The sequence below is a fragment of the Boeremia exigua genome, assembly GCF_020726555.1.
Source record: "Boeremia exigua strain MPI-SDFR-AT-0100 chromosome Unknown C7974scaffold_4, whole genome shotgun sequence".
Lineage (NCBI taxonomy): Eukaryota > Fungi > Ascomycota > Dothideomycetes > Pleosporales > Didymellaceae > Boeremia > Boeremia exigua.
In genome coordinates, this window is record NW_025763521.1 from 2683049 (window position 1) to 2708754 (window position 25706).

A 25706-nucleotide genomic window follows, 5' to 3' on the forward strand; every position below is an offset into this window, starting at 1 on the left:
TAATGGTGGGCCCCAGCTCGGACCCGACGAGATGAAAGGTGGGGTTCTGCGCCCGAGGCGCACCTTCCGTCTGCCGCCCAAAACAACTTCGCAATGCACTGTTCTCGTCGTACAGCAAGCCCTTGTATGGATCACCTTATTGTTTAGGGCCTGCGACAAGAATTTCACCACTACTGCCGGGGAGCTCTTGGGCCGGCTATGACAGCCTTAGATCAGTTGAAAATGGGCACACCTCGAGCAGATGCTCGAACGTTTGCCCCTCCTGGACTTCTCAGGTTACCCCCATTTTCCAACTTAGCGGTCCAACAATAGAAACGGCCAGCCTTATAGCATGTCGCCCTCGATATGGAACCTCATGAAGCGCACAGGATCTGATCAGACGCCACCTCCTTCGCAAAGAACATCGCCTACCGGCCACACAAAGCTCCAGAAGATGGCTCCTGGTTTAACTGTCAAGTCGATTGACTCACGTTCCTCGGGTAGTAGCTTGGAAGTTGCATCACAATACTCGTATACCAAAGAAGATGACTACTCAAGCTTCATGAGCGATGTAGTAGTTGTCGGCGCGGGACCCTCTGGGCTCATGCTTGCGTATGTTACTAGCAACGTCTTTGCATATCAATCGAGCTGAACGATGTAGCGATAATCTTGTGAGGTACGGCATCCAAACAAGAATCATTGACGACCGACCTGACCGTACCTCGACCGGACGCGCTGATGGCATTCAGCCCAAGACAATCGAGACTCTGCGCCAGATGCGAATTGCAGAGCCTCTGTTGCGCAAAGGTGTGAAGATCTTCGACATCTCCTTCTGGAAGTCTTCGGCCGAAGAGCCACTGCACCGAACTGGCCGTGAGATTCATTACCCTCCTGTAGTTGACCTACTCGACCCATACATCCTATTGGTCCACCAAGGCATGGTCGAAGCTGTTTTTGAGAGTGACCTCCAAGAGCGGGGTTCGACAGTGCTACGCAACACGGCTTTCGAAAGCCTCGAATACACACCACAGATGATTCGACCATTGACTGTCACCTGCAAGCAAGGCGTTGGCCAAATCAAAAAATCGTTTGCGACTCGATATGTCGTTGGCTGTGACGGTGCCCACTCGAAAGTACGAAAGGCCATTCCCGGATCGGTACCTGTTGGCTCCTCGTCTGAGGCTGTCTGGGGTGTCTTGGATGGCGTGCTTGACACAGATTTCCCAGATATCTGGAGCAAGGTCGTTGTCCAGTCAGAGACGCTGGGTTCTGTGTTGATGATACCTCGTGAGCGTGGTCTGACACGTCTTTACATTGAGCTTCGACCAGGCTCAGAAGCGGCGGTATCTGCAGGCGAACAGACACCCCAAGAGTTCGTGCAGAGTCGTGCACGCGCAATCCTGCAACCTTATAGACTGGAATGGAGGAATGTCGAATGGTTCGGGCGTTACAAGATCGGTCAGAGGGTGGCTTCCAAGTTCACCGATGCCGAACGAAGAGTGTTCATCGCGGGAGACGCTAGCCATACACACTCACCTAAGGCTGCGCAGGGCATGAACACATCAATGCACGACTCTTGGAATCTGGCATGGAAGTTGAATTTTGCTGTCCGTGGTCTTGCAAAGGCCAGTCTGATGGAGAGTTACGAGCAAGAGCGGAAGAAAATCGCTCAGGATCTCATCGATTTCGACTATGAGCATGCCAATGCCTTCCACGAAGGTGACCCTGCTGCTCTCGCGGCTAATTTCACCAAAAACGTTGCATTCATCTCTGGGTACGGTGTTAGTTACACACCAAATGTCTTGAACGTGTTCACCAAGGGCTCCACACGAGGCCATCTCACACCAGGATTTTTACTTCCTCCCGCAAAGGTCACGCGCTTTATTGACTCGAACCCTGTCGACATTCAAACTGACATTCCTGCTTTGGGTCAATTTCGCATCTACTTCTTCTGTCATAATGTACAAAAAGCGACACCTTTCCTTGAGACAGTGTGTCATCAACAGTCTGGTATGGGGTCGTACGTCGGCCGAATCACCGCCGCGGGCAACGCTTCATACACCATGCAGCCTCCGCTAGCCGCGCCTCATGATCAATTTGTTCTCCCTGAACGATATACTCCTGTCAGCGGCATCTTCACATACGCTTTGGTCACTGATCAGAACCGGGACGACGTCGAGATCAAGGACTTGCCGCCTGTGCTGCGTGACTCTGCCTGGTCGTTTTACCTTGATGACGTTCCCCACAAGGATACCCGTAAGCAGACCGTCATGGACAAGTGGCTGGATGGACTTGATCAAGACGAGGTTGTGGTTCTCAATGTTCGACCTGATGGCTACGTGGGTACAGTGCGTAGATTCAACAGCGGCAGCAGGGACAACGGTATGGCAGCCGTTTACTGGATGGATGACTACTATGAGGGATTCATGAAAGATCAGTAATGTTAATGTATCACGAGTACATTTTGGCAGCATGGTCATGGCGTTGGTCTGTGGATTGGGCAACATAAAGGATACTCACGGCAGCATTGAACATGCTTTCATGGATAGAATACATTCGAATATTTTCTTACACGTTGCAGTTCTTGACAAACAGGTCTTTCGAGACTATGGATGCTGCCAATCATGCAACAGGCTCGGCATTCTGCTTAGGTATCTCCATTGCCACCAAAGTGCTGGCACGCATCGGCATCCCCACTTTTGAGTCCTGCACTTTATCCATCTATCGAGACCCATAATCTACCTGCAGTTAGAGAGCTTAGCATCAAAGTGTGTTGGAGGTGGTGTTTTCGGTCAGGACACGCGCTGCACTAGCCTCGTATCATATATTTGATATGCATACTACACAAACATGCCTCCACCGCTCCCACCAACCAGACGCCACTGCACCAACCCTCTGAGCACCATCATTCCATCATGCACCACTGCCCACCGAACCTTACTCAAGCACCTACTCACACACGCCGCAAGCCCGTTCGTTCCCCTCTTGCCCGCCGCGCCCGAGATGCCATCCTTATATCCGATCTGTAACAGCATCTCCGGTTCCGCCCGATTGATAGATTCAAGTAGACTCTTCATCTCACTCGACGGATCCCAAATGATCTCGTCTTCTTCATCATGCAGTGAGAACGGCAATAACTCACCCTGACCCGCCGTCGCAGGCGGAATCGGTCGAGCATACCACACGCCCCACACGACCAACGTGCCAAGATACACAGCCCACGGGTGGTGCCAGAGGCGACCGGCACCGACATCGAGTTCGCCGTCGAGAACATCGATGCCCTGACTCACGAGCGCGGCGGCATGCCAAACTGCTTTTCCAGCTTCATTGATGTTTTCCGCGACCCACTTCTTGACTATGCGTTGGCTGCGTACGTAGTCTGGGCGAGCAACGGGGCGGCCAAGGATATGGCGCGCGCCGGCGTAGATCTGGAGGTCAAGAAAGGGTGTGTGCAAGAGGATGTGGGCGGAGTGATACATTGCGAGTGTGGCGGAACGTATGACTTGAAACTCATTGGCGAGGAAGTGTTGATGAGAGGGAACGCGAGTGTTGTAGGTGTTGCAAAAGGATTCGTAGTCGGCATACCAAGCTGTGTAAGAGGCTGCAAGGCGTGATTGCCAATTACCGAGAGGACTGGCGGCAATGGGATCTCCCAGCGAGGTCTGGTCCCGGCGTTGCATGTCCCATGCTACTGACATGAGACCGTGCAGCAAGAGAGAACGCGAGAGATTGTTGAGGGTCTTCGGAACTGGCGTGGCGTTTGGATGCAGATACATCTTCAGACAAGACAAGAAGAGCGGAGGCGGGGGTTGCTTTTGCCGCAATTGATGCCAGCTCTCGGCCGAGTCCGCTTCCCAAAGCGACTGATTGCAGGGCAAATTTGACCGTAACTCAAACGCTGACATGCATAAGGACTGGCAGAACAATACTGCGTGCTGCGTATCCCACATGAAGCAGAGATAGGCGAGTCTGTTGTTGTTAGCGTATGCGCTCGTCCTAGCTTCTGCTAACATACCTTTTCTTCTGCTCAGCATCAACCCATATCCGCCAGTCATCTTCAAGATCATCTGTAGCTTCTTCTACTGTAGGCGGCCGAATGCTTTGGCATTCACTCCGACGGATCAGATTGATAAGCAGGCCATGGAAGAGATGGGACATATCATGCTGTTTTTGCCCAGCTCTGCTCTTTCCAAAGCACTCCACCAGCAGAATCGTTTGTAATACCCACAAGTCCGGCTTCGCAGAGAATCCAGCACTGGCAAATATTTGAGGCCTTAGCACATCGTGTATGCACACCTGATGTTTGTCAGCAGCTGCCTATCGCACTGTTGAAGCGTTCAGGACGTACTGCTAGCTGATGAGCATCTTTCTCGCCATATGTGGCCCCAAGCAGTAACAATGTTGTTAGCAGTAAAGTGTCAACGTGTGAAGGATCAAAGGTCGACATGTGCAGTAATGGGTACGTGGTGTTGAAGCGTGTCCAGAACAAGTCGCAGTACGTCTGGAGACAGCTCAAGGATAAGAGTGGATGGTCTCGCATGACGATGCTACCATCCGGAGCAGTAGGCTGTGTTATATCGATAAGATCTAAGATCTGTTGCCGGGCCAGCTCATCAATAATCGGTAGACTTCTCGAGGGCTGTAGCATGGACATAGGTCGCTCGATGTCAGGCAACAGTGTACTCATATGTGCCTCGTAATGATGCCGCATGGGTTGCCCAGTATTGGCAATGCTTGGTAGAGACAGATGGGCAGGTGTCTTGCTTTCTGGCGGCTGCTCTTCACCAATGTGTGCAGCGATCATAGGTGCTGTAGGGGAGTGATGAACTACAGAATCCGTCCTGTGAGATGGATTTGATCCAAATTCAGCCCCTGTCGACAGAGATTTGTCGAAAGTCAAGTGGTCAAGGTGAAGACCGAATGCATGGCTTGACTGCGATGCGTTGTGATTTGGGAACGAGAAGTTTGGAAATGTGTCGTGCACGGCTGCCGACTGTTGAACTTGTGGAACTTGGGCCAGATCCATGTCGAAAAGCCAATTGTAATTACTCATTGTGGTAAATGGGTTGTTGAAAGAGCTTGCCGTATCTGGATTGAAGATCTCGTCGAAAGGTGCATCGTCGAAAGCAGTAGGAACGAATGGGTCGGGCTCGGTTTGGTTCAAATTGGTGGACCAGAAACGCTGGTCTGTTGGTGAGAATGTCTGTACCGGGAGTGTGTTGGGGACCAGGGTTGTCGGCGGGTAACCTGAAGCGATCCCAGAATCGCGATCATCTAACGAGTTGCTGAGTGATGGATCGTGTGACACAGGTGGTGATATCGGGGTATTATGCTCGTGGTTTGCGAACAAAGCAAAGTCTGCAAGAGCTTGCAGCGTGTCGTCGTTCTCCTGTGGAGGCGATTGAGGCTTCTGGTTGTCTTTCGCAAGAGTAGGCTTCTTTGTTACGATCGTGCCATCAGGACCCTTCCACATACGTTTACCTAGATGGCATCAGTTCCAAAAGAATTGTGTGCATGTGCCATAAAGTCCTTACGGGTATTCAGAATGCCACAACCTTCCGCACCAGCCTCATCATCTTTCTGTTTGTGACGGGCCATGTGCCTGTCTACTCATGATGTCAGCAACGATGTTCCGGACACAATAGCACTCATTCAGCAAAATTAGAGACAAAAGAGTGTGGCATATGAGCCGAGAGACATGCCTCGACAACGTACAGTGGGGGTTGATCACGGCGAGGCGGTGTCTCAGAGACAAGCCTTAAGGGGTCATCTTGATGGAAACGCAAGCACAGTCCTCCAATAGAGTTGAGATGGACAACAAAGCGACGAATGAAATGTTGTACAACGGCGTAGGTAATAGATCTCACTTTCGCCTCACACGGTCGTATGGCTCATGTGTGGCATTGGAAAACATATCTTGGAAGGAAACTAGACTTGTGGCTTACCAAGCAGGTCTCTTCGTTTGAAATGAGCTCGACATCGGTCGCAAGTATGCTCTCCGGTTGAGTGATTGAGCAGATGTCGTTGAAGATGCTCGGCTCTGGTGAAGCTTCTTCCACATCCAGCATTCTCACACGCAAATTTTCTTCCCTCCACCTTGCCTGTGAGATCCCTTCTCTTGCGACTTCGTGGCATAGTGCTCGAATGATTAGACGTGATGGATGTCATGGCTTTTTCGCCGTATGTTGTTCGAAACTGTGATGTTCGCTGCGTAATTGAAGGTTGGGGGCGACTCAAGTTGTATAATGGGGGTCTGAGGCTTCCAGGCTAAGATGCCATTTCTCCACATAATTCCGATTCGGAGCGATATAATCCTTGTGGCTTATCATGATGAACTCCTCCGCTATCACGGCCGAGTTCCTGGCCCAGCTCGGGGCTATGGCGTTACACTAAAAGGCGGGGTGAACGGCGTCTCGGGCTGACAACGTCGAGAGTGGGGGGTAAATGAGGAACATGATTGGCACAATTCAGTTACGTGTGAGGCTAGAAGAACATTCGAGATGGGTGCACTAGGGTCTGATGCTTGTCCATTCAATGCACCCTGATGCAGAACACGAGTGGCCGGCATGGCTAGTGACACATTTGCGGCTCGCGTCTTAGTCAGGGCTACGATGTTAAGTAAACCAGCGAATCCTGGTCACCGCAATATAGGGCCTGAGATATATTTGTATAGTTGATAAGGATGGGTCTATGATATGGAGATAGACGCTGGGAGGCTATGTTAGCACCCGATCGGATCGGCTAATATTTGCCGATGATGAGGCGCCATCCGAAGGAGAACGTTCCCAGCCTTCCTTCGTCATTTGTTCTATAAGCAGCATCAAATATGGGGCTCGGAGACAGATGCAAGCATTTTAACATCTTTTCTGCATCTATTAACCAGCCTCCTCACCGATAAGACCTGCTACAGGTGCGCCTGCACATCACCGCAGCAACGTGCCTATCGGGAGCCCTCGCCTTGAGGACTACCGGGTAACATGCATACCTACTCCAGCAGATATCTGCGGCTTCGGGCATAGCAAGTGAGACCCATGACTTGCTAAGTAACTCAATAGCTGATGTATGGCGGGATGAGACGTGCCAACTTGGGTCAATGTTCTTGTCATTCCCTTTCTATTCATGTTCTACCTATGCAAACCCATCTCATATTTCGTATCCAACGCCAGCAATGCAAATCCCCTCGAGAATTCGCTGCTCAAGCAGCAACTTCTTGTCCATAGAAAGGATAGTCGGTGTAACCCTTTGCGTTACCGCCATAGAACGTACTGCGGTCATACTGATTCAGCTCAAGGCCCTCAGCAAGTCGCTTGGGCAGATCCGGGTTTGCAATGAACCAGCGACCGAAGATGACAAGGTCTGCGTCGCCGGATTCAATCTTGGGCACCGCGTTGTCGCGGGTAAAGCCACCGGCCGCGATGAACTTGACACCGCCCTTCTTCAGAATGTTGCGGAAGTTCACGAGGGTGTTGCCCTTAACTTTAACTGTGGCCTCAGCCTCAACGCCCTTGCCGCCATTAGACGTGTACGCGGAGAGGGCGTCCAGCTTGGCTTGCTCATCGAGGACTTCGTCAAAGCGCGGCTCGACCCTGGAGTTGTTAGGTAAATGCTCCGAGGCCGGGTCTTAAGCAATACTTACATGTGAACATAGACGGGCCTGACATCCTGGGGTAAGGTGGCGATCTTTTCGCAAAGATACTCCCAGTGCTCGTTGGGGTTACTATCCTTGGTCGACTGGAAGTAGTTGTAAGGGCTGAGGCGGATGCCAACACGATCTGCGCCAATGGCCTTCGAACACTCTTCGATGATCTCAAGGGGTAACCTCGACCTGTTCTCAATAGAGCCGCCATACTGATCCGTCCTATTGTTTACATTGTCGTGCAAAAACTGGTCGACAAGATAGCCATTCGCGCCATGAATCTCGATACCGTCAAAGCCAGCCTCGCGTGCCTTCTTCGCCGCGGAGCCAAAGTCTCTCACGATCTGCTGGATCTCGTCGACTGTCAGGGCGCGTGGTGGGTGCTCTGCGCACGCCGTGCCATCAGCCCAGCTGCCTTCCATCGGTATGTCGCTCGAGCTGACAGATTGTTGTCCGCCACGGAAAGAGGGTGGGGACGCTCGTCCTGTGTGCCACAGTTGGCAGAAAATATATCCGCCTTTTGCGTGAACGGCATCGGTGACCTTCTTCCAGCCAGCAATCTGGGAGTCGGTGAAAACACCAGGAGCGCCGGGATATCCACCAGCCTTCACGTTGTCAATGCTGAATCCTCGCGGAAATTTCGGACATGTAACTTACAAATTTCGCGATATCTGTAGCCTCGGTCAACTGCAAGCCGCCTTTGCTTGCACGCTGGCCAAAGTACTCGACATTGAGGTCACTGGGGACCGTGACACCATCGCTCTCTTTCGTCGATCGCATGCGCGTAAGTGGTGCTTGTACGATTCTGTGCTCAAGCTGGAGCGACCCAAGCTTGAACGGTGTGAATAGAGCAGTATCTTGCAGCGGCTTAAAGCCTGTTGGTGAGTCTGCTTTCGGCATATTTGCGACACTTCGTATGTTGATGCTGGTGGGAACACGGCAGAGAGATTGGTATGACAGTCGAGGAGCGCAGGAAAACTTCAATGATCACATTTTTGGCCCTGCAGCTATGTCTTGTACCTCCGTAAGTTCCACCGTAGCGATCGACCATCGTTCCACTCCCATGTTTGAATGTTTGTGAGTGGTGTTGCAGAAATGGGGGAGGGGCAGGCGCGAACAAGACGCGTCGCAGTAGGCCCAAACCGCCTGCCGTTGTGGAGCATCGCCTCCTCAGCGAAAGTGGGGTGCACGCCACGGAAAGGCACTACCAATCATTGATAACATTACGTGAGGATGCAGTGAATGCTGCCGATACTGAGGGGTCGGAGTATTGTCTGATTGCCGCCTAAGAGGTATATCATCTGAAGACCACTTCGAGTGCTGTGTAGAGGGTGATATACATAATTTTTTTACCATGGCTCTACCTATTCCACCGAAAAGTGCTGCATCGAAAACTCCAAAGGGACTCGACGCCACCAAGGCTCTAACACCATTCATCGAGTCAACTTACACCTCGCCAGATATTACGTGCTACGTGAACGGGAGGAGAACTGTCATAAGCAACCCCAACCCACATTGGACATTACTGGATTACATCCGCGCTCAGCCACACCTCAAGGGCACTAAGTTGGGTTGCGGTGAGGGAGGATGTGGAGCATGCACGGTGGTGTTACAAGTAGGAGACCGTCGGAGTGGGAATAAGAGGATACAGCATTTTGCAGTGAACGCCTGTCTGTTCCCTCTGGTTGGCATCGATGGGAAGCATGTCATCACCGTCGAAGGCATCGGGAGTGTTGACCGACCGCATCCCCTGCAAGAACGGATAGCAAAGCTCCACGGCAGCCAGTGTGGATTTTGCACTCCTGGCATCGTCATGAGCCTGTACGCCGTAATCAGGAACTCGTACAGAACTGAGACGAAGAAATTCCATCTCAGTGCACGCGACATTGAGATGGAAGGTCATCTGGATGGCAACCTTTGCAGATGCACAGGATATAAACCTATCCTGAACGCCGCAAAGACTTTTGTAACGGAAGATCTGAAAGGTCAGCTTGCAGAGGACGATGAGCCCACAACAGCAGACGCCACAAAGTTTGCGAAAGAAGTTGTGGATTTCACCAAGACCAGCAGTGCCGGCCGAACTGCAGTATCATGTGGTCGACCCGGTGGCTGCTGCCGAGATCGGCCCTCTGTATCAGAGGGTAGCTCATGTGATAGCAAGTCCGCTACGTCATCACCACCAACAGAGCCATCTTCAGCATCAGACGACGAACACATACCTGCAATCCTTGACGCCAAAAAGGAGCCCCACGGGGATCCTAGTCTTAGTGGAGCCGATTATGCGAAACCGATCAAGAGCAAGGAACACGATGCTGATACTGAGACCAAAGCGTCGACCACAGTCAGTGCCCCTCCTGCATCTTCAGAGAACGGCGTCCCTCGGATAGAGTTCCAGGAGTACATACCTGATACAGAGCTGATCTTTCCGCCCGCACTCTGGAATCACGAGCCCCAGCCGTTGTGCTTTGGAAACGATAAGAAGATCTGGTTCAGGCCCACAAAGCTAGAGCATCTGGTCGAACTGAAGAACGCATATCCGTCCGCCAAGCTTGTCGGTGGTGCCAGTGAGGTGCAAGTTGAAGTGCGCTTCAAGAATTCTGACTTTGCTGTATCTGTCTACGTCTCAGATATTGCAGCTTTGAAGTATACCAAGCTTCCGTCTGATGCCGAGTTAGAGAACACTCATGAGCTCGTCATTGCTGCAAATACGCCCTTGACTGAATTGGAAGTACTCTGTAGAGACGTGTACTCAAAATTAGGCAAGCGAGCCATGGTATTGGAAGCCTTGCGGAAACAGCTTCGCTACTTTGCCGGTCGACAAATTCGCAATGTTGCGTCCCTTGCCGGGAACATAGCAACAGCGTCCCCAATCTCCGACGCCAATCCAGTGCTCATCGCCGCTGGAGCAACACTGGAAGCTGTCAACAAGAAGGATGGCAGTATGGATCTTCCAATGTCCAAATTCTTCCTCGCCTATCGGACGACAACCCTACCACCCGACGCTGCTATTGCGCGCATACGGATACCAATTCCTGCTGAAAATACCCGCGAAGTTCTGAAAGCGTATAAGCAAGCGAAGAGAAAAGATGACGACATAGCTATCGTGACGGCAGCGTTTCGCGTACGCCTCGATTCCCAAGACTGTGTTGAAAGTGCGTCTATCGTGTACGGCGGCATGGCGCCCACCACAAAAGAGTCGCCGAAAACGCAAGCCGCTATCCTGGGAAAACCGTGGTTCCACTCGGAAACGCTAAATGCAGCACTCACTGGTCTCCTTGAGGACTTCGATCTTCCGTATGGCGTGCCTGGGGGCATGGCGGACTATCGCAAAACGCTTACGCTCTCGCTGTTCTTCCGATTCTGGCATGAATCCGCGGCCGAGTTGGATCTTGGCAAAGTCGACGAACAGGTTGTGGATGAGATTCATCGATCCATCTCAAGTGGCACACGAGATGACTACAACCCTTACGAACAGCGTGTTGTTGGTAAACAGGTTGCTCACCTCTCGGCCCTCAAGCAGTGCACTGGAGAAGCAGAGTACATTGATGACATGCCGCGACTTGACCGTGAGCTGTTCGGTGGCCTGGTAATGTCTTCAAAAGCTCATGCCAATATCATCAGCGTCGATTGGGAGCCTGCGTTGGCCATGCCTAGTGTGGCTGGCTACATCGACAAGAACAGCATCCCCTCGGACGTCAATGTTTGGGGCTCTATAAAGAAAGACGAGCTATTCTTCGCCGATCAAAAGGTTCTCAGTCATGGCCAAGTCATCGGAATGGTATATGCGGACACTGCTCTGGAAGCCCAAGCAGCTGCACGCGCAGTCAAGGTCGAGTACGAAGAGCTCAAACCGATATTAAGCATCGACGACGCCATCACTGCGAACAGTTTCTTCGCACATGGCAAGTATTTGAGAAAAGGTCTTGCCATTGATGACAAGATGGACGAAGCATTCGACCAGTGCGACAAGATCTTCGAGGGGACCACGAGGATGGGCGGACAAGAGCATTTCTACCTCGAGACCAATGCAGCGCTTTCAATTCCTTCTGGTGAAGACGGTGCGGTCGAAGTGTGGTCGTCCACACAGAACACGATGGAGACACAAGAGTTCGTCAGTGCAGTCCTTGGGGTGCCAAGTAACCGCATCAACTGCCGTGTGAAGCGCATGGGCGGAGGGTTCGGAGGCAAGGAATCGCGCAGCGTACCTTTCGCTGTATATACCGCGATCGCCGCGCGCAAGGAGAAGAGACCAGTACGCATCATGCTCAACCGTGACGAAGACATGCTCCTGAGCGGCCAACGGCATCCCTTCCAAGCGCGCTGGAAAGTCGGCGTGTCTAGCACAGGCCAGCTTCTTGCACTGGAAGCCGACGTGTACAATAACGGCGGATTTTCGCAAGACATGAGTGGCGCGGTGATGGACCGCTGCCTGACGCACTTCGACAACTCGTACGAATGTCCAAACGTCTTTCTCCGTGCCCATGTCTGTAGGACAAATACCCACAGCAATACCGCATATCGCGGCTTTGGTGCGCCGCAGGGAATGTATTTCGCGGAGACTATCATGTACAATGTGGCCGAGGGACTGGGTATGGATATTGATGCGTTACGGCAGAAGAACCTATATTCCGTTGGACAACACACACCTTTCTTCCAGAAGATCGATGAAGATTGGCACGTCCCCATGCTCCTGCACCAGCTGTCCAAGTCTTCCGACTACGAAGAGCGCAAAGCTGCTGTGCAAGCCTTCAACAAAACAAATCGCTGGAAGAAGCGCGGTATCTCTCTCATTCCCTGCAAGTTCGGCCTCAGTTTTGCCACGGCACTACACCTCAACCAAGCAGGAGCGTACGTCAAGATCTATGCCGACGGCAGCGTGTTGCTGCACCATGGTGGTACAGAAATGGGTCAGGGACTGTACACGAAAATGTGCCAGATCGCAGCACAAGAACTCGGTACGCCGCTGGACGCAATCTATACACAAGACTCGCAGACGTACCAGATCGCCAATGCATCCCCAACCGCCGCGTCATCTGGCTCGGACCTGAACGGTATGGCGGTGAAGAATGCGTGTGACCAGATCAACGAGAGGCTGGCGCCATACAGAGAGAAGTTGGGCCCGGACGCGACGCTCAAGGAGATCGCGCACGCAGCGTACATCGACAGGGTTAATCTCGCAGCGAACGGGTTTTGGAAAATGCCGAAAGTAGGGTACACATGGGGCGATACGAACCTCGAAACCGTCAAGCCGATGTACTACTACTGGACGCAGGGCGCGGCGACGAGCGAGGTGGAGCTCGACCTGCTGACAGGCGACCACACCGTGCTACGGAGCGACATCATGATGGTGCGCTGCTTGCTTTCCCCTATCTAGAACACAGTGCTAACATGTTAACAGGACGTCGGCAACTCAATCAACCCCGCCATCGACTACGGGCAAATCGAGGGCGCCTTCGTACAAGGCCAGGGACTCTTCACTATCGAGGAATCCCTGTGGAACACCACGTCAGGGCAACTTTTCACGCGTGGACCCGGCACATACAAGATCCCTGGTTTCAGCGACATCCCGCAGGTCTTCAACGCGTCGCTGCTGCGCGCCGACAACGACGGCAAGCCGCTGAGCTGGAACCACCTGCGCAGCGTGCAGAGCAGTAAGGGGATCGGAGAGCCGCCGTTGTTCTTGGGGAGCACCGTATTTTTCGCGCTGAGGGAAGCGGTCAAGGCAGCGAGAGAGATGAACCGGGCGGCGATTGGGCCGGGGCAGTGGGGATTGGATTCGCCGGCCACATGTGAGAGATTGAGGTTGGCTGTTGGGGACGACTTGGTGGAGAGGGCGAGGACGGTCAGGAGGGAGGGTGAGACGCCGTTTTTGACAGCTGTTGCTTGAGCGTAGTGTGATCTACTTGGATGTTCGCTTTGGTAAACATGTGAACATGATGCGTTTAATGGCACGTCTACTGTATCGTCGCTGATCACAAGCAGCTGAGAAAGTGCTGTCTAACATGTAGAAGAGTGCAAGTGCGACCACTGGTGCTCGGTGAGCCTCTGACGTAATCAAAATCGCGCGGAAGGATTTCTCTGTTGGGACTAGCAGAGTATCACCCTCGAACATGAGATCCCGCATGATTTGCCTTAATGCCCCCAGGGACGCGCGACGGGCCCGAAATCCTCACGCTCTATGCATCGCTGCAGACGTCTGTGCCTGCACCATGACGGCCGTCCAGAGTCCTGAGCCGCAGCAGTCGGCCGCCAATGGCGCCAGCGGCGCAAAGCGTAAGTCCCCACTGCAAACGCAGGTACACGTCCCCAGACTAAACCCTACCCAGCGCGCCGGAACTCGACCATCCTCAACCCACGGTCCTACGTCGCCGAAGAGCTGTCCAAGCAGGCGCCGATCCTGGTGGGCAGCACCAAATTCGAGCCCCTCCCAGATGCGCACAACATCCTCGTCACGGGCGGGGCCGGGTTCATGTACGTGGCGGCGCGGTGAATGTCTGTCGTGGCCGTGCAGCAGACTGGTGGCAGCAGGGTGCTAATGTGACGCAGCGCCTGCTGGTTCGTCCGCCACCTGGTGCTCACGTACCCGCACTACAAGGTGGTCTCATTCGACAAGCTCGACTACTGCGCGACGCTGAACAACACGCGCATGCTCGACGGCCGGCCCAACTTTGCCTTCGAGCACGGCGACATCACGGCACCGGCCGACGTCAAGCGCGTGCTGCGCAAGCACAACATCGACACCATCTTCCACTTCGCGGCGCAGTCGCACGTCGACCTGAGCTTCGGCAACTCGTACCAGTTCACGAACACGAACGTCTACGGCACGCATGTCCTGCTCGAGCGGGCGCGACAGCACGGAGTCACGCGCTTCATACACATCTCCACCGACGAGGTGTACGGAGACGTGCCGGTCGGCGCCGCCGACCTCAGCGAGGCGAGCATCCTTGCGCCCACCAACCCGTACGCTGCCAGCAAGGCTGCGGCCGAGATGATGGTCAGCGCATACCGGAACAGCTTCAAGCTGCCGCTAATGACAGTGCGCGCCAACAACGTCTACGGACCGCATCAGTTCCCCGAGAGTGCGTCACGAAGGAACTCCCAATCTGTGCTAGCTGACAACCAGCAGAGATCATACCTAAGTTCATTATGCTGCTGCGGCGAGGGCAGAAGCTGCTTGTGCACGGCGACGGCTCGCCGACGCGCCGCTACCTGTACGCCGGCGACATCGTCGACGCGCTCGACACCATCCTGCACAAGGGCGTCATCGGTCAGGTCTACAACATTGCGTCCAAGGACGAGGTGTCCAACACGGAAATCTGCCACCGGCTGCTGGACATGTTCGGGATCCCGCGCCAGAGCGCCGCGGAGCGCGACAAGTGGGTGCAGCACACGCCTGATCGGCCGTTCAACGACCAGCGGTACGCAACCGATGGCTCAAAGCTGACGGCGCTGGGCTGGACGCCGAAGATGGACTTTGGCGAGGGCCTGCGCATCACGGTGGACTGGTACCGGCGGTTCGGCGAGGTGTGGTGGGGCGATATCAGCAGGGTGCTGACGTCGTTTCCCGTGGTGGCAGGCAACGAGATATGGACCATGGAGGAGCATGACGAGCTGCCGTCGTCCGACGAGGAAATGGTGCCTGCCGCGGGCGCGGGCGCTGGCGCGACGTGGACGAAGACGGCGTGGAACAGGTTGCAGGCGTCGGGGGGGACGGTGTAGGAGGCGGGGGCTTGTGTTTTGCATAGACGGCCGCATCGGCGTTTGAGATACCCATCTGCGCATTGGAGGCGTACGCGCGTAATTGAGAGCTGCACATGCGCAATTCAAAGAAATGTCCATCTAGACTGTCCGGTGTCTTGCACGAGCGCGTCCAACGGCCTGCCGTAGCGTCATGCAGGGTCCAAGCCAGGAACACCACCACGACCGGGCACTCCCCACGGTGCACTACAGTAAATGCCGGTCGACGGACGCTGCAGACAAAGCTGCGCTCGTGCTGTGTCGAGCGGCGTCTGGCCAGTGTCTCCCCCAATGTCTGCGGCAGGTCTTAGTCGTGCGGTGCAGGCGCAGGGCCCAATCGCCCCCCGAAGCGCCGCAGCTCGCTCAGCCTTCACTGCGGCGTCAGCGTCCGCTGAGCACTGAGCACCCTTTCGAAACAGAGAACGCGACACTCGGCGCCCTTCAAACATCGCCCCTCGCCCCTGCAGACCCGCCCTCTCCTGCGACTGCCTCTCCAGCGCATATCCTACACACAGCACCGCCTGCACGCCGCCCGCACCACCTGCTGTTGCTGCCCAAGTGATCGCCAGCTAACCCCACACCCGCCGTTCAGCCGCAGTACCTTCGTCCAGGCTACACACCGCACCGCCGCACCACCACACACCGCAACCATGGGCTTCCTCAGCAAGAAGAAGGACGACGGCGCCGACACAGACCGCAAGGCCCTCTTTGGCAGTCGCAAGAGCGAAAAGGCGCCCGCACAGAGCAACCCTTGTATGTGCAGTGCAGCCGAGCAGCAGCAGCAGCAGTGACACGGCGACACAGCTAACACGCAGCAGACGCCGCCGCACCCGGCCAGGACCCCTACGCACAGCCGCCGCCGCAGTATTCGAGCTCCAACGACGGGTACCGCCAGGAGAAGACAGCCGCCGTGACCGGCCCCGGCCAGCAGTACGGAGGCGGCCCCCGAGGCGGTGGCGGCGGCGGATATGGCGCCCAGGGAGGCAGCTACGGCGCCCAGGGTGGCTACGGCAACGACCGCTACGGTGGCTCGCCTGCGCCGCAACAGAGCGCCCGCGGGCCCGGTGGTTACGGCGGGCTCGGACGCACCAGCTCCACCGACACAGACGCGAACAGGAACGACCTCTTCGGCAACGCCGCCCAGCGCCAGCAGCAGCAGCCGCAGCAGCAGCCCGGCGGCTACGGCTCCCAGTCCGGAGGCTACGGCCAGGCCACACCGGGTGGCTACGGTGCCAGCTCTGGCGGCTATGGCGCGTACGGCGACCGCGAGCTAACGGCCGAGGAGCAGGAGGAGGAGGATATCAGCGCCACCAAGCAGGAGATCAAGTTCATGAAGCAGCAGGACGTCAGCAGCACCCGCAACGCCCTGCGCCTGGCCCAGCAGGCCGAGGAGACGGGCCGCGACACGCTTGCTCGCCTCGGCGCACAGGGCGAGCGCATCCACAAGTATGTCCACGTTCACCATATGCCCCCGAGCACGGCTAACCACGCACAGCACCGAGCGCAACCTCGACCTCGCGTCCACTCAGAACCGTATTGCGGAGGAGAAGGCCCGCGAGCTGAAGAGTAGGTCTTGAGACACCGCCATTTGACAAGTTCTAACACCGCCAGCCCTCAACAAGTCCATGTTCGCCATGCACGTCTCCAACCCCTTCACCGCCTCGTCGCGCCGCGAGGCCCGTGACGCCAAGATCATGGACAACCACCACCGCGACCGCGAAGCCCGAGACGCCACCCGCAAGGCTGCCTGGGAGTCCTCGGCGCGCCAGGACGACCAGAACCGCACGATGCAGGGCATGTCGGGCGCCGGCAAGAAGGCCTCGCTCGCCGACCGCGCAAAGTTCCAGTTCGAGGCAGACAGCGACGACGACGAGATGGAGAACGAGATCGACGCTAACCTCGACGCCCTGCACGGCGCCGCCAAGCGGCTGAACCAGCTCGGTCGCGCTATGGGCGAGGAGACAGACAACCAGAACAAGCACATTGAGCGTATCAACCTCAAGACGGATAAGGTGGATGACCAGATCGCCATGAACAGGGCGCGTCTTGACAGGATCAAGTGAGTGGACAGTAGAAACATTTGTATATATGCACGCTAGGGAGTACTGGGTGTCTATGTTTGGATATTTGCTGCATGTCACGGCCGTAGAGTATCAAGAATAGCTCTAAGCCTCTTGTGGTGCGTGTCCCCAAATCTTCTCACCATCTGTCTACGGGTACATCTCCAAGCCAGCACACAACAAGCTCTGCTTCGCGCCCATTGCAAGCCTAGTAGTTGAGATTTATGCAATTGCGGGGCTCAAAGTGTTGGACGTTTGGCCCAGCAATACAAAGTACCGGGAAGTACTGTACTAGCTTGGCTGTACATAGCTAACACACCTTCCCCGCCTCCCATCTCCCCCAACCGTGCTCTCTCAGACGTAGCCTCGATCGTGGCAGTCCGGCTAGCAAGCCTGGTTGCGTCATGCCGAACCCAACGCCCCTCACGCTACCAGTAGCTCACCTAGCTCCCTCGACCACCTCGAGACCAGCTGCGAATATCAGGTTTCAAGAAGATCCAAAAGATATCCCAGCACTTTCCTAACACGCAGACAGCCCGGGAGTTTCGTGCTCTGAGTGAGATCTGGTTGAAGAGAATATTACTTGGACTGGAGATATTGGTGGTTGGATTGGAGATTGAATTGAAGATTGAAATTTGAAGACTGAAGATTGGAGACTGAAGATTGGAGACTGAAGATTGGAGATTGAAGATTGGAGATTGAAGATTGAACACTGAAGACTGAAGATTGAACAACAAAGCCCGCCATGGCATACGAACGAACAGGCCCGCACGCCTCGTCCCGCTCGGCCGTCCACCGCAAACTGCACAGCTGGACCTTCCTCCCCTTCCTGCAATTCTTCGGCGGCGGCATCTACGCCCCCGACCCCTCGACCTACGACCCCATCGAGCTACTCCTCAACGCCTCGGGCGACGAGCAAGACACGCTCACCGCGCGGTGGCGCGACAACAAGCTGAGCGAGCTGAACTTCGTGGGCGTCGTGGTACGTGACTGAACCCCAGCGCGGCCGCGCCACCACACCCCGCTGATCCCGCAGTCCGCGCTGCTGGCCGGCGTGCTCACGAGTACGGGCTCGTGGCCCTCGATCCTGCCCTCGGGCGAGCTGTCGCCGTGGCCCATCCGCACCACCTGGTACTGCGGCATCGTGCTCTCACTGTTCTCGCTCCTGACCGCCGCCGACCAGACCGTGCGGCTGCACCGCCTGTCGTCGCACCGCGACGGGCTGGCGAACCTGCGCAACCTACTCTCCAAGACGATGCGTCAGCGCGACTGTGAGGCTCAGGCGCGTGTGCAGCCCAGTCTGCTGCAGGTGGTGACCTGGCAGATGCCGGTCATGTTTCTGACGAGCGCGACGCTGTGCATGATTATCGGGCTATTTTTGCATGTATGGAGTGCTACGCCGCATGTGGGGCGGATGGGGTCGTGGGATGATGATTCGAAGGTATGTTGGCGTTGCGGGGGTGTGATGGAAGGGTGGCTAATGTGGGCAGGTCGCGGTGACGTATACGATTGTTGCGCTGGTTGCGATCATACTGTTTTGCGTGGGGCAGGTAGCGTTGTATTCACCCATTCGGAAGTGACCGTGAGACGACGGGTGGGACTTGGTGGTGGGACTTGGTGGTGGGATGGAGTGCTGGAGATGTTGGAAGCTGTGCATGTTGATATTGGCTTGGTGCCACTACCCTACGATCCGATCCGACTACGATCCGTCAATATCTTGCTACGAAGCCATCAATACGCAATGAGGAGGGGTGCAGGTGTTGCTTTAGTCGCAGCGCTTTGAATTGCGTGCGAATGCCAGGGAGCCGAGCCGAGCAAAGCCTTTCATGAACCTAGCACGGGATCACCCACTGGACATCTCTATTACGACAGTGTACTTGATATAATCGCTTTACGCATAGTCAGCGCCTTACTCGTGTTCTCCAAGTTGCCGGTCGCTGCAGCATGTTCCATGACTTGAGGAGATGCGAACATGAGATTAGTGTTCCAGCGCTGTGGTTCTGTGGGTCTGAGTGTAGTAGGTAGACTACAAATTGTGGGAATAAAATGTGGGTCCCGTCCCTTCATATCCTGGTACAAGATGACTACAGCACAGTGAAGGGAAGGTGTCTACCTAGGTAGATGATCATTTCTCTCTGACGCAACGGGATGCGCGGCGACGGCACGGGCAGTACGAGCAGTTCGTTACTGGTACTGAGACTACTGTCTCAGCTTTGTGACCCCCTGGTGTACTGCTGGACCGATGACTTGACAGTGCGGCGGAGGACGTGGAAGTTGGCTGCGAGGATAGGTAGGAGATGGAGGTATCAGCGCGGAGTAATGTTTGCCGAGCAGCGGTGGTGAGATAAGGCAGCGTAATTAGAGGAGCTGCTGAACTGTCTGGTCAAGATTGGAAGGTAGATACCTATGGCTGACTGGGCGAAGATGGGGTGTGTAGGTATGTTGGTTTGGAGCTACGGCGCAGCTGTCACCATGATCCTATTTTGTACTGTCACGGGTCTCATGTTGCCGCAAGTCCTTTTCGACCGCGGACTGTGGGCAAGACGGGTTTTGCTTTCAATTACCCGTCCATGTAGCGTTGTGTCAAACAATACGGCTACCGACCAGCGAAACTCGTAGGTAGTCAGAAACAAGCGCACTTTAGTCATGCCCCCTGAAAGCAAACGTGCTCTAACACCTCGCACTCGGAAGAACGTGCCGTAAAATCTGCAGTCACGATGCTGCTCGCCAACAGACCTCAGAATTGCTTTGAGTAATGTTGGCGTGTAGTAGAACGCTGAGGGGCATGCTGAAGAATCGCGTGGACTCGGCTTCGAGTGTCCAAAAGGCAGTGTCGATTCTGCTTCCACTCGTGGTCTATCAAGAGAGGATGACAGAGACAATATCATTCATTCGCACACTCGCCAGCGCTCTACTGTCCCGCCGAGCAATTCCTCCAGCAGCCTAGCCAGCGCAGAACCTCGGCTCTTATTCTTTCCACCACGCACACACCACAAAAGTCACACTTGAGTCTCGAGCGCTTCTGCAGCGGCCGAAAAAGTACTTCACTGTGCCGACACCCGCTCGCCATGCCCCACTCATCCTTCTTTGAACCACACACACGCCACCGCACGCGCTAACCCAGTGTTCATCTGACAACTCGATCCCAAGACGCAGCGCACTCCATCCGGCCAGGCTGCCGCAGACAAGCCGCACGTTGGTGGCGGAGGCACGGTGGTGCGGCAGCCAATCGACCGCGGCCTGGGCGCACAGTGGTCTTGGTGTGTCTGTTTCGGAGCGCGACAGCGAATAATCTGCGCGAAACGTCGGGCGTGCTGGGTAATCAATTGGCGCAGGGTCCTCATTGCTCGGGCTTGGGAGGAACAATGTGTATGACAATGTATCTACATAAGTGTGTCTGCGGAAGTGCGTAATGTTTCGTGCTCCGTCTGCGCAGAAACAACACGCATAGATAGGCCCGACTACGTACACTGCACAGTATATACATACATACACCACCACCTGCAACGGACGCGTGCACCTTCCCAGCCAGCGCAACAGACCAAGTGGGTGCGGCAGGCCGACCAGAATTGTGGGATCCATCCAGTTGTTCCGCGAAGCCTCGGAGTCCGAGATTACAACACGCGAGGTAGCTGCAGCCACCAGCATCGCTAAACCCCAAAGCGGGCGTGTCGATAAAAGCGTCAGCCGCACAATCTTTCTCACACCTGCGCCTCTTTCTCGCCTGCGTCTCTTTATCCACCCCTGGACTCCCTCGTCCTGGGCGGTTTTTGCAAACCAAACAGCAGAAACTGAACAACAAGTCAAACGAGACACCAAATAAGCTACTTGCCTCGACCAAAGTCCCACGCTCTCTTCTTCGCCATTCTTCCGGCTCCCGTTCGCTTATCTCACCACCAAACACACTCCACCACGCTACAAGCAACATGTCGATGAGTGCAGGCACAATCGCACTTACGGTCTTCGAACTCGTGGCTTTCGTCGGCATGATCGTCGTCTTGTTCAGCACCCTTGGCCACGGGGGCTTCAATCCGAGCGCACCGTTTTATTGAGATGACGAGACGGGCGGGCTGATGCTGAGAATTTGTGGTACTGGACAGTATGCGGGACGATACATGGACGGAGAGACATTTACCAGAGAGGGGCAGTGAGGAAAAACCGGAAAAGGTGATCAAGAGGAGGAGTGAGGAATTGGGGAACACTGCGGAAAGGAAGACCGCGCGAGGAGCAGGGTGGATATTGGGCATTTTCTTCTTTTCTTCTTCTGTTCTTTAGACTTGCGCTCGCGCATGCCATGCGCTGTACTGCGCTTTCGTTCCTGTAAATGCTTGCTCGATAACTCCTTGCCTTATACCCCACCACGCAATGCAAATAGATCTTCACAATGGCCACCTGGTCTTGGTGACTGCCTAGGCAGCTAGTGCTGTCGCGACTTCGGCTGTAGATGCCATGCTGCCATCAATGATAGCAGAATCAGGAGCCTTGACGCGCTTTGCTGGTTGTTCGTGCTCATGCTCTTGCTCAGCGCTTCCTTGCTGCAGGCTCTCCTTCACTCTCTGCCTTTTCTGCGCCTTGCTCAACTCCTCCTTGGGTATCCCCAGATGCTGGTCTACGACCTTCGCCTTCTCCAGCAGATCATCTACGTTTTCGAGCCCAAGAGCCTTGACGACATCAGCATAGCACTTGCTCTTATTCATGGCCTTGTATGCCTCCTCGCGCCCGGGAATCATCTGGCCGAGCAGGTACTTTGTGTTGCCCCAACGGTTCTCGACTTGGATCGCGAGCTTCATGTACTCGGCAACCACTGTCTTCCACTGGCTCTTCCACTCGTGCGGTCCGCCCTCAGCATCTGGTCTGAAGCAGCTGGGGTTCTTCTCGGCCTCAGTAGCAATCATGGCGCCGTCGACGTTGAATTCTTTCATCAGTGCCAGTGCCTCGGCCCGGCTTGTCACGTCGCCGTTCATGACGCACGCAACACCCGCAGCGCGACAGATCTCGCCAACCATCTTTAGCTGTCCTCGGATCGCCCTCTCCCTGGGCCGCATGGGTGTCGTGCGGCAGTGCACTGTGAGGCCAGTAATGCCCGTCTTAACCAGTCTTTCCACAAGTCTCCTCGTGTCCTCTGCATCATCAAGAATCCGAATCTTAACACTGATGCCGATCTCGTACGGCTTGCCCACTTCTTCCACCAGGCTCGTCAGAATATTGCAGAGCAGGTCTGGCGTCTTGAGAAGCGCAGCACCCATACCGCCCGCCGTCGAGAACGGCTTTGGACACCCAGAGTTGACGTCTATGCCTGCAACGTCTGCGGCGACCATTTTGGCGGCTTGCACGGCGCGTTCGGGATTCGCGGTGCCCATCTGGTAGATAAGCTTGCCCTTTTCAAGCTCCGGATGGATGCGGTAGAGTACGGACTCGCGGTTTTCTGGGTCGAGATTTGGGTTTACGATTTTCGAGGTTGGCAGGCGCGACCATTCGAGGGTTTGAGTGTGGGGGTTGAGGCGCCGTGTTGTGCCGATCATTGCGCGGTCGATAGTCTCGGGACCTGAAGTGCGTGAGTATGGCCTCCAGTAGTTGTCTTGAATGCGACTTACCCCACACCAGATCTGCGCCGTACTTCAGCGCCAACAGCCGTGAAGGCAACTCGCCGGAGCGCACCATAGGCGCAAGCACCACGCAGCCGCGGTAGTCGACGCCATTCTTCGGGATGGGTACGTGTGCAGGCTCTGAGGCAGCCATGGCTCTTGTTACTGTGCGGTAGAGGCTTCGTAACATAACATGCCTTGGGTCTGGAAAGAGCGATGAGTGAGGGCGCATCATTTGTGGAGTGGCCAATTTCTGCCACACGCTACCGCCTCTCTATTGGTACTAGCGTCGGTCGCGTCCGAACTATAGGGACCCGCACTCAGGCATCCTTCACAGTCACCAGTAGTTGCTGCTCAAATCAAAATTTCTTTTTATTGGAGGTAAACGGCATTAAATCTGGCAGGACGTCTCTACTTGGCTTTGTTCGACTTGTACGCCCTTCCTTATTTCCTGATATTTACACAAGCAGTATGTCTTTGACCGGGAGGCCCATCGCATCCACCTCTTTATTCATCAGAACATGCACATACGCACTGCCGATAAATTTGTAGGTCTCCGTTGGTCGTTCGGGAACCTGGCGAAGTACATGCGGCGATAACGATCCGTTGAACACACAGACTTTGTCGCCTGGAAGTACTCCCGTGTTCGTGATTCCTAACCTTCCATCCGTGGTCAGGAAAAGCTGAGCCTCATCGAGAGTATATTCCAACTCTTCTTTGAAGCGAGCGGCACCGGTGGATTCATCGCAAAGTAGCTTGTGCGCTACTGCTGCCCTTTCAAGCGGACGCTGAACCCACCGATTCGAGGACTTTTTAGTGCCTGAGGCCATCATCTTTCTGTGGTTCCTGCTCAACTTTTGCAGTGCCACGTAAAACGCTTCATACGACTCAATTGCTGGCTCGAAGTTAAACCACCCGTGGGTCAACGTTTTCCAGTAGATTTCTTCCCTCTCGATGTAAGACTTCAACAGAGGGCTCTTCCGTCTTTGAACATGTTGCAACCCTGTACATGCCTCGTGTAATTCCTCTTCCCATGCAGCGAGGCTCAGAAGATAGTTCCGCTCGGTCCGTGATGGAATCGTAGCGCACACCGAAGCAACTGTGTCAACGATGGTCCCGCCAATGATTAATTCTCCCAGTCTTCGCCCCTTTGTAGCCACACATGGTCGGCCACTAGCTTGATGTCTTTGAAGAAAAGAGGAATACCTTCGGCCGCTATGATGAAAATCTGGGACCCACGATGGAAGGCCAGGAATCTTCTTCTCTGTGAACGCACTGTCTAGCCACTGCCAAGACGTGTACATGTCGTTACCACAAAGTACTAATGGAACCGTTGCGGCGCTGAATCTTGTGTAGAGTTCTGCCGTATTCATACATCCATACATGTCTTCTTCGAGCACTTGGTACTGCACAGGGGTGAGTATTCCCAATATTCCTAAGACGCGATCCTGTGGCAGATGACACTGTCGATAGTGACTTGAGTCATTGGAGAGTCGCAACAAAGCTTGTGCTAGCTCAGCACGAAGAAAGGCGGTCTCTTGACTGAAATCTGCTTGCACCAGTACTCTCGCGATGACAACGGAAGTACCATATTCTGTTTCGAGGGCTAGTTTGTTCCATCCAAAGTCGTATAGTTGCCAATAGCATACAAGGGCATCAACCATCAGATGCTCGTCTATCGGATGACTGCCACAGAGAAATGTGGCCGATTTGGCTAGTGTAAACTCTTGCAAAATCCACACTCGACGAAACCATTGATTGCCCAAAAGGTGTTTCAATGATTCGAGAGTAAGAGGGTCAAGATCTCTGGAGATATGCATATCCACGTCCAGTTCAAAACTTTCCGCATCTTGTCCTTTGGAACGCCTCCAGGCGTGATGCCCTGCACATGCAATGACTGGAAGCAAGTCAATAGCATCTTGCATCAAGTCCTGATTTGATAGAAGACCCAGCCAGATCCAGACTGTCTGAGCTTTTCGATAAATCCTGTTCATTGACGAGATCTGACTCATCTTCTCTTCGGAGTCGCTCTGGTTTATACACAGGGCGTCAATCCAGATTGGTCGCAACGGCTCTGTGTGGCCCGCCTGATATTTGGATACCATCCTCCAGCCCCAATTCCTATCGGTCTGGTAGAAAGACGTTTCACGACTGTCTGTATCGTTTGTTTCACTCCCTTCCCACTCAATGTCGATCTCTTCCCGTCTGTCATCCTCTTCGTCGCTCCATACTTTGGCATCATCGTCCTCTTCGGTGCTCGCTTCCTGGTCCACGGTCTGTGGGCAACTGTAATCTCTCAAGGGGGCGTCTTGTTCTGGCATTTTCACGTCATCTTCAACGTTGCTCTCATGTATGCTCTCAGAGCTTTTGTTATTTGCAAATAGTAGCCTTTCCCACGTCTGTGGATATGTGTGACGATGGGCCAGATACGGCAGTGCGGAAAATAGATTGTGGTGAACATGGAGCCTCTGATAATTGCACTTGATCGGATACAGTTGATCTTGCGAACCCCACACATAGGAAAGCGCGTCGAATTCGACATCATCGTCAAGATCGACCACTTCCATCGTCCATGACAGTCCGTCTTCATCGCCTGTAGGCATCAAGAGTCTGATCTGACCACGGGAAAGAGGCCCGTACGTGAAAGGTGGGAGATCGTTTGTCTGCTGTTGCGACATGGCTAGGACATGAGCGCGTTCTAGCGAGAGT

At 54.6% G+C, this 25706-nt stretch overlaps 11 protein-coding genes across 11 annotated transcripts; 5 read left to right on the plus strand and 6 right to left on the minus strand.

Annotated features, from left to right (window-relative positions):
- On the plus strand, positions 1–2552 carry C7974DRAFT_391535 (FAD binding domain-containing protein). Its single transcript, XM_046141592.1, has 2 exons — positions 1–591; positions 641–2552. Exons 1-2 carry the CDS (start codon positions 332–334, stop codon positions 2418–2420), a joined length of 2040 nt encoding a protein of 679 aa, XP_045999628.1. The 5' UTR covers positions 1–331; the 3' UTR covers positions 2421–2552.
- Positions 2553–2769: 217 nt separating this feature from the next.
- Positions 2770–5796, minus strand: C7974DRAFT_160250 (fungal-specific transcription factor domain-containing protein). The gene is made up of 5 exons (XM_046135935.1): positions 5695–5796; positions 5514–5585; positions 4328–5460; positions 3995–4275; positions 2770–3948 (listed from the first exon to the last, which is right to left on the minus strand). Exons 2-5 carry the CDS (start codon positions 5575–5577, stop codon positions 2820–2822), a joined length of 2607 nt encoding a protein of 868 aa, XP_045999629.1. The 5' UTR covers positions 5578–5585; positions 5695–5796; the 3' UTR covers positions 2770–2819.
- On the minus strand, positions 5791–6251 carry C7974DRAFT_160253 (uncharacterized protein). Its single transcript, XM_046135936.1, has one exon. The coding sequence runs from the start codon at positions 6145–6147 to the stop codon at positions 5908–5910; it is 240 nt and encodes a 79-aa protein (XP_045999630.1). The 5' UTR covers positions 6148–6251; the 3' UTR covers positions 5791–5907.
- Positions 6252–7031: 780 nt separating this feature from the next.
- On the minus strand, positions 7032–8693 carry C7974DRAFT_423286 (uncharacterized protein). Its single transcript, XM_046144374.1, has 3 exons — positions 8273–8693; positions 7616–8220; positions 7032–7565 (listed from the first exon to the last, which is right to left on the minus strand). The coding sequence occupies exons 1-3, from the start codon at positions 8513–8515 to the stop codon at positions 7175–7177; spliced, it is 1239 nt and encodes a 412-aa protein (XP_045999631.1). The 5' UTR covers positions 8516–8693; the 3' UTR covers positions 7032–7174.
- A 142-nt stretch (positions 8694–8835) lies between these two features.
- C7974DRAFT_356771 (xanthine dehydrogenase/oxidase) lies at positions 8836–13606 on the plus strand. The gene is made up of 2 exons (XM_046139605.1): positions 8836–12962; positions 13014–13606. Exons 1-2 carry the CDS (start codon positions 8970–8972, stop codon positions 13500–13502), a joined length of 4482 nt encoding a protein of 1493 aa, XP_045999632.1. The 5' UTR covers positions 8836–8969; the 3' UTR covers positions 13503–13606.
- Positions 13607–13757: 151 nt separating this feature from the next.
- C7974DRAFT_160268 (dTDP-D-glucose 4,6-dehydratase) lies at positions 13758–15452 on the plus strand. Its single transcript, XM_046135937.1, has 4 exons — positions 13758–13888; positions 13942–14086; positions 14162–14694; positions 14742–15452. The coding sequence occupies exons 1-4, from the start codon at positions 13825–13827 to the stop codon at positions 15332–15334; spliced, it is 1335 nt and encodes a 444-aa protein (XP_045999633.1). The 5' UTR covers positions 13758–13824; the 3' UTR covers positions 15335–15452.
- A 450-nt stretch (positions 15453–15902) lies between these two features.
- C7974DRAFT_160277 (plasma membrane snare protein-like protein) lies at positions 15903–17534 on the plus strand. Its single transcript, XM_046135938.1, has 4 exons — positions 15903–16105; positions 16171–16798; positions 16848–16918; positions 16964–17534. The coding sequence occupies exons 1-4, from the start codon at positions 16003–16005 to the stop codon at positions 17413–17415; spliced, it is 1254 nt and encodes a 417-aa protein (XP_045999634.1). The 5' UTR covers positions 15903–16002; the 3' UTR covers positions 17416–17534.
- Positions 17535–18157: 623 nt separating this feature from the next.
- Positions 18158–19172, plus strand: C7974DRAFT_451780 (uncharacterized protein; the record flags this gene model as incomplete). Its single annotated transcript, XM_046145794.1, has 3 exons — positions 18158–18394; positions 18449–18853; positions 18903–19172. The coding sequence occupies 3 exons, from the start codon at positions 18158–18160 to the stop codon at positions 18990–18992; spliced, it is 732 nt and encodes a 243-aa protein (XP_045999635.1). The 3' UTR covers positions 18993–19172.
- A 1207-nt stretch (positions 19173–20379) lies between these two features.
- On the minus strand, positions 20380–21740 carry C7974DRAFT_451785 (uncharacterized protein; the record flags this gene model as incomplete). Its single annotated transcript, XM_046145795.1, has 2 exons — positions 20914–21740; positions 20380–20882 (listed from the first exon to the last, which is right to left on the minus strand). The coding sequence occupies exons 1-2, from the start codon at positions 21398–21400 to the stop codon at positions 20380–20382; spliced, it is 990 nt and encodes a 329-aa protein (XP_045999636.1). The 5' UTR covers positions 21401–21740.
- An 81-nt stretch (positions 21741–21821) lies between these two features.
- Positions 21822–23151, minus strand: C7974DRAFT_307776 (uncharacterized protein; the record flags this gene model as incomplete). The annotated part of the gene is made up of 2 exons (XM_046138144.1): positions 21822–22957; positions 23007–23151. 2 exons carry the CDS (start codon positions 23149–23151, stop codon positions 21822–21824), a joined length of 1281 nt encoding a protein of 426 aa, XP_045999637.1.
- A 199-nt stretch (positions 23152–23350) lies between these two features.
- On the minus strand, positions 23351–25675 carry C7974DRAFT_356783 (heterokaryon incompatibility protein-domain-containing protein; the record flags this gene model as incomplete). Its single annotated transcript, XM_046139606.1, has 2 exons — positions 23351–25071; positions 25414–25675. 2 exons carry the CDS (start codon positions 25673–25675, stop codon positions 23456–23458), a joined length of 1878 nt encoding a protein of 625 aa, XP_045999638.1. The 3' UTR covers positions 23351–23455.
- Between the last annotated feature and the right edge of the window lie 31 nt (positions 25676–25706).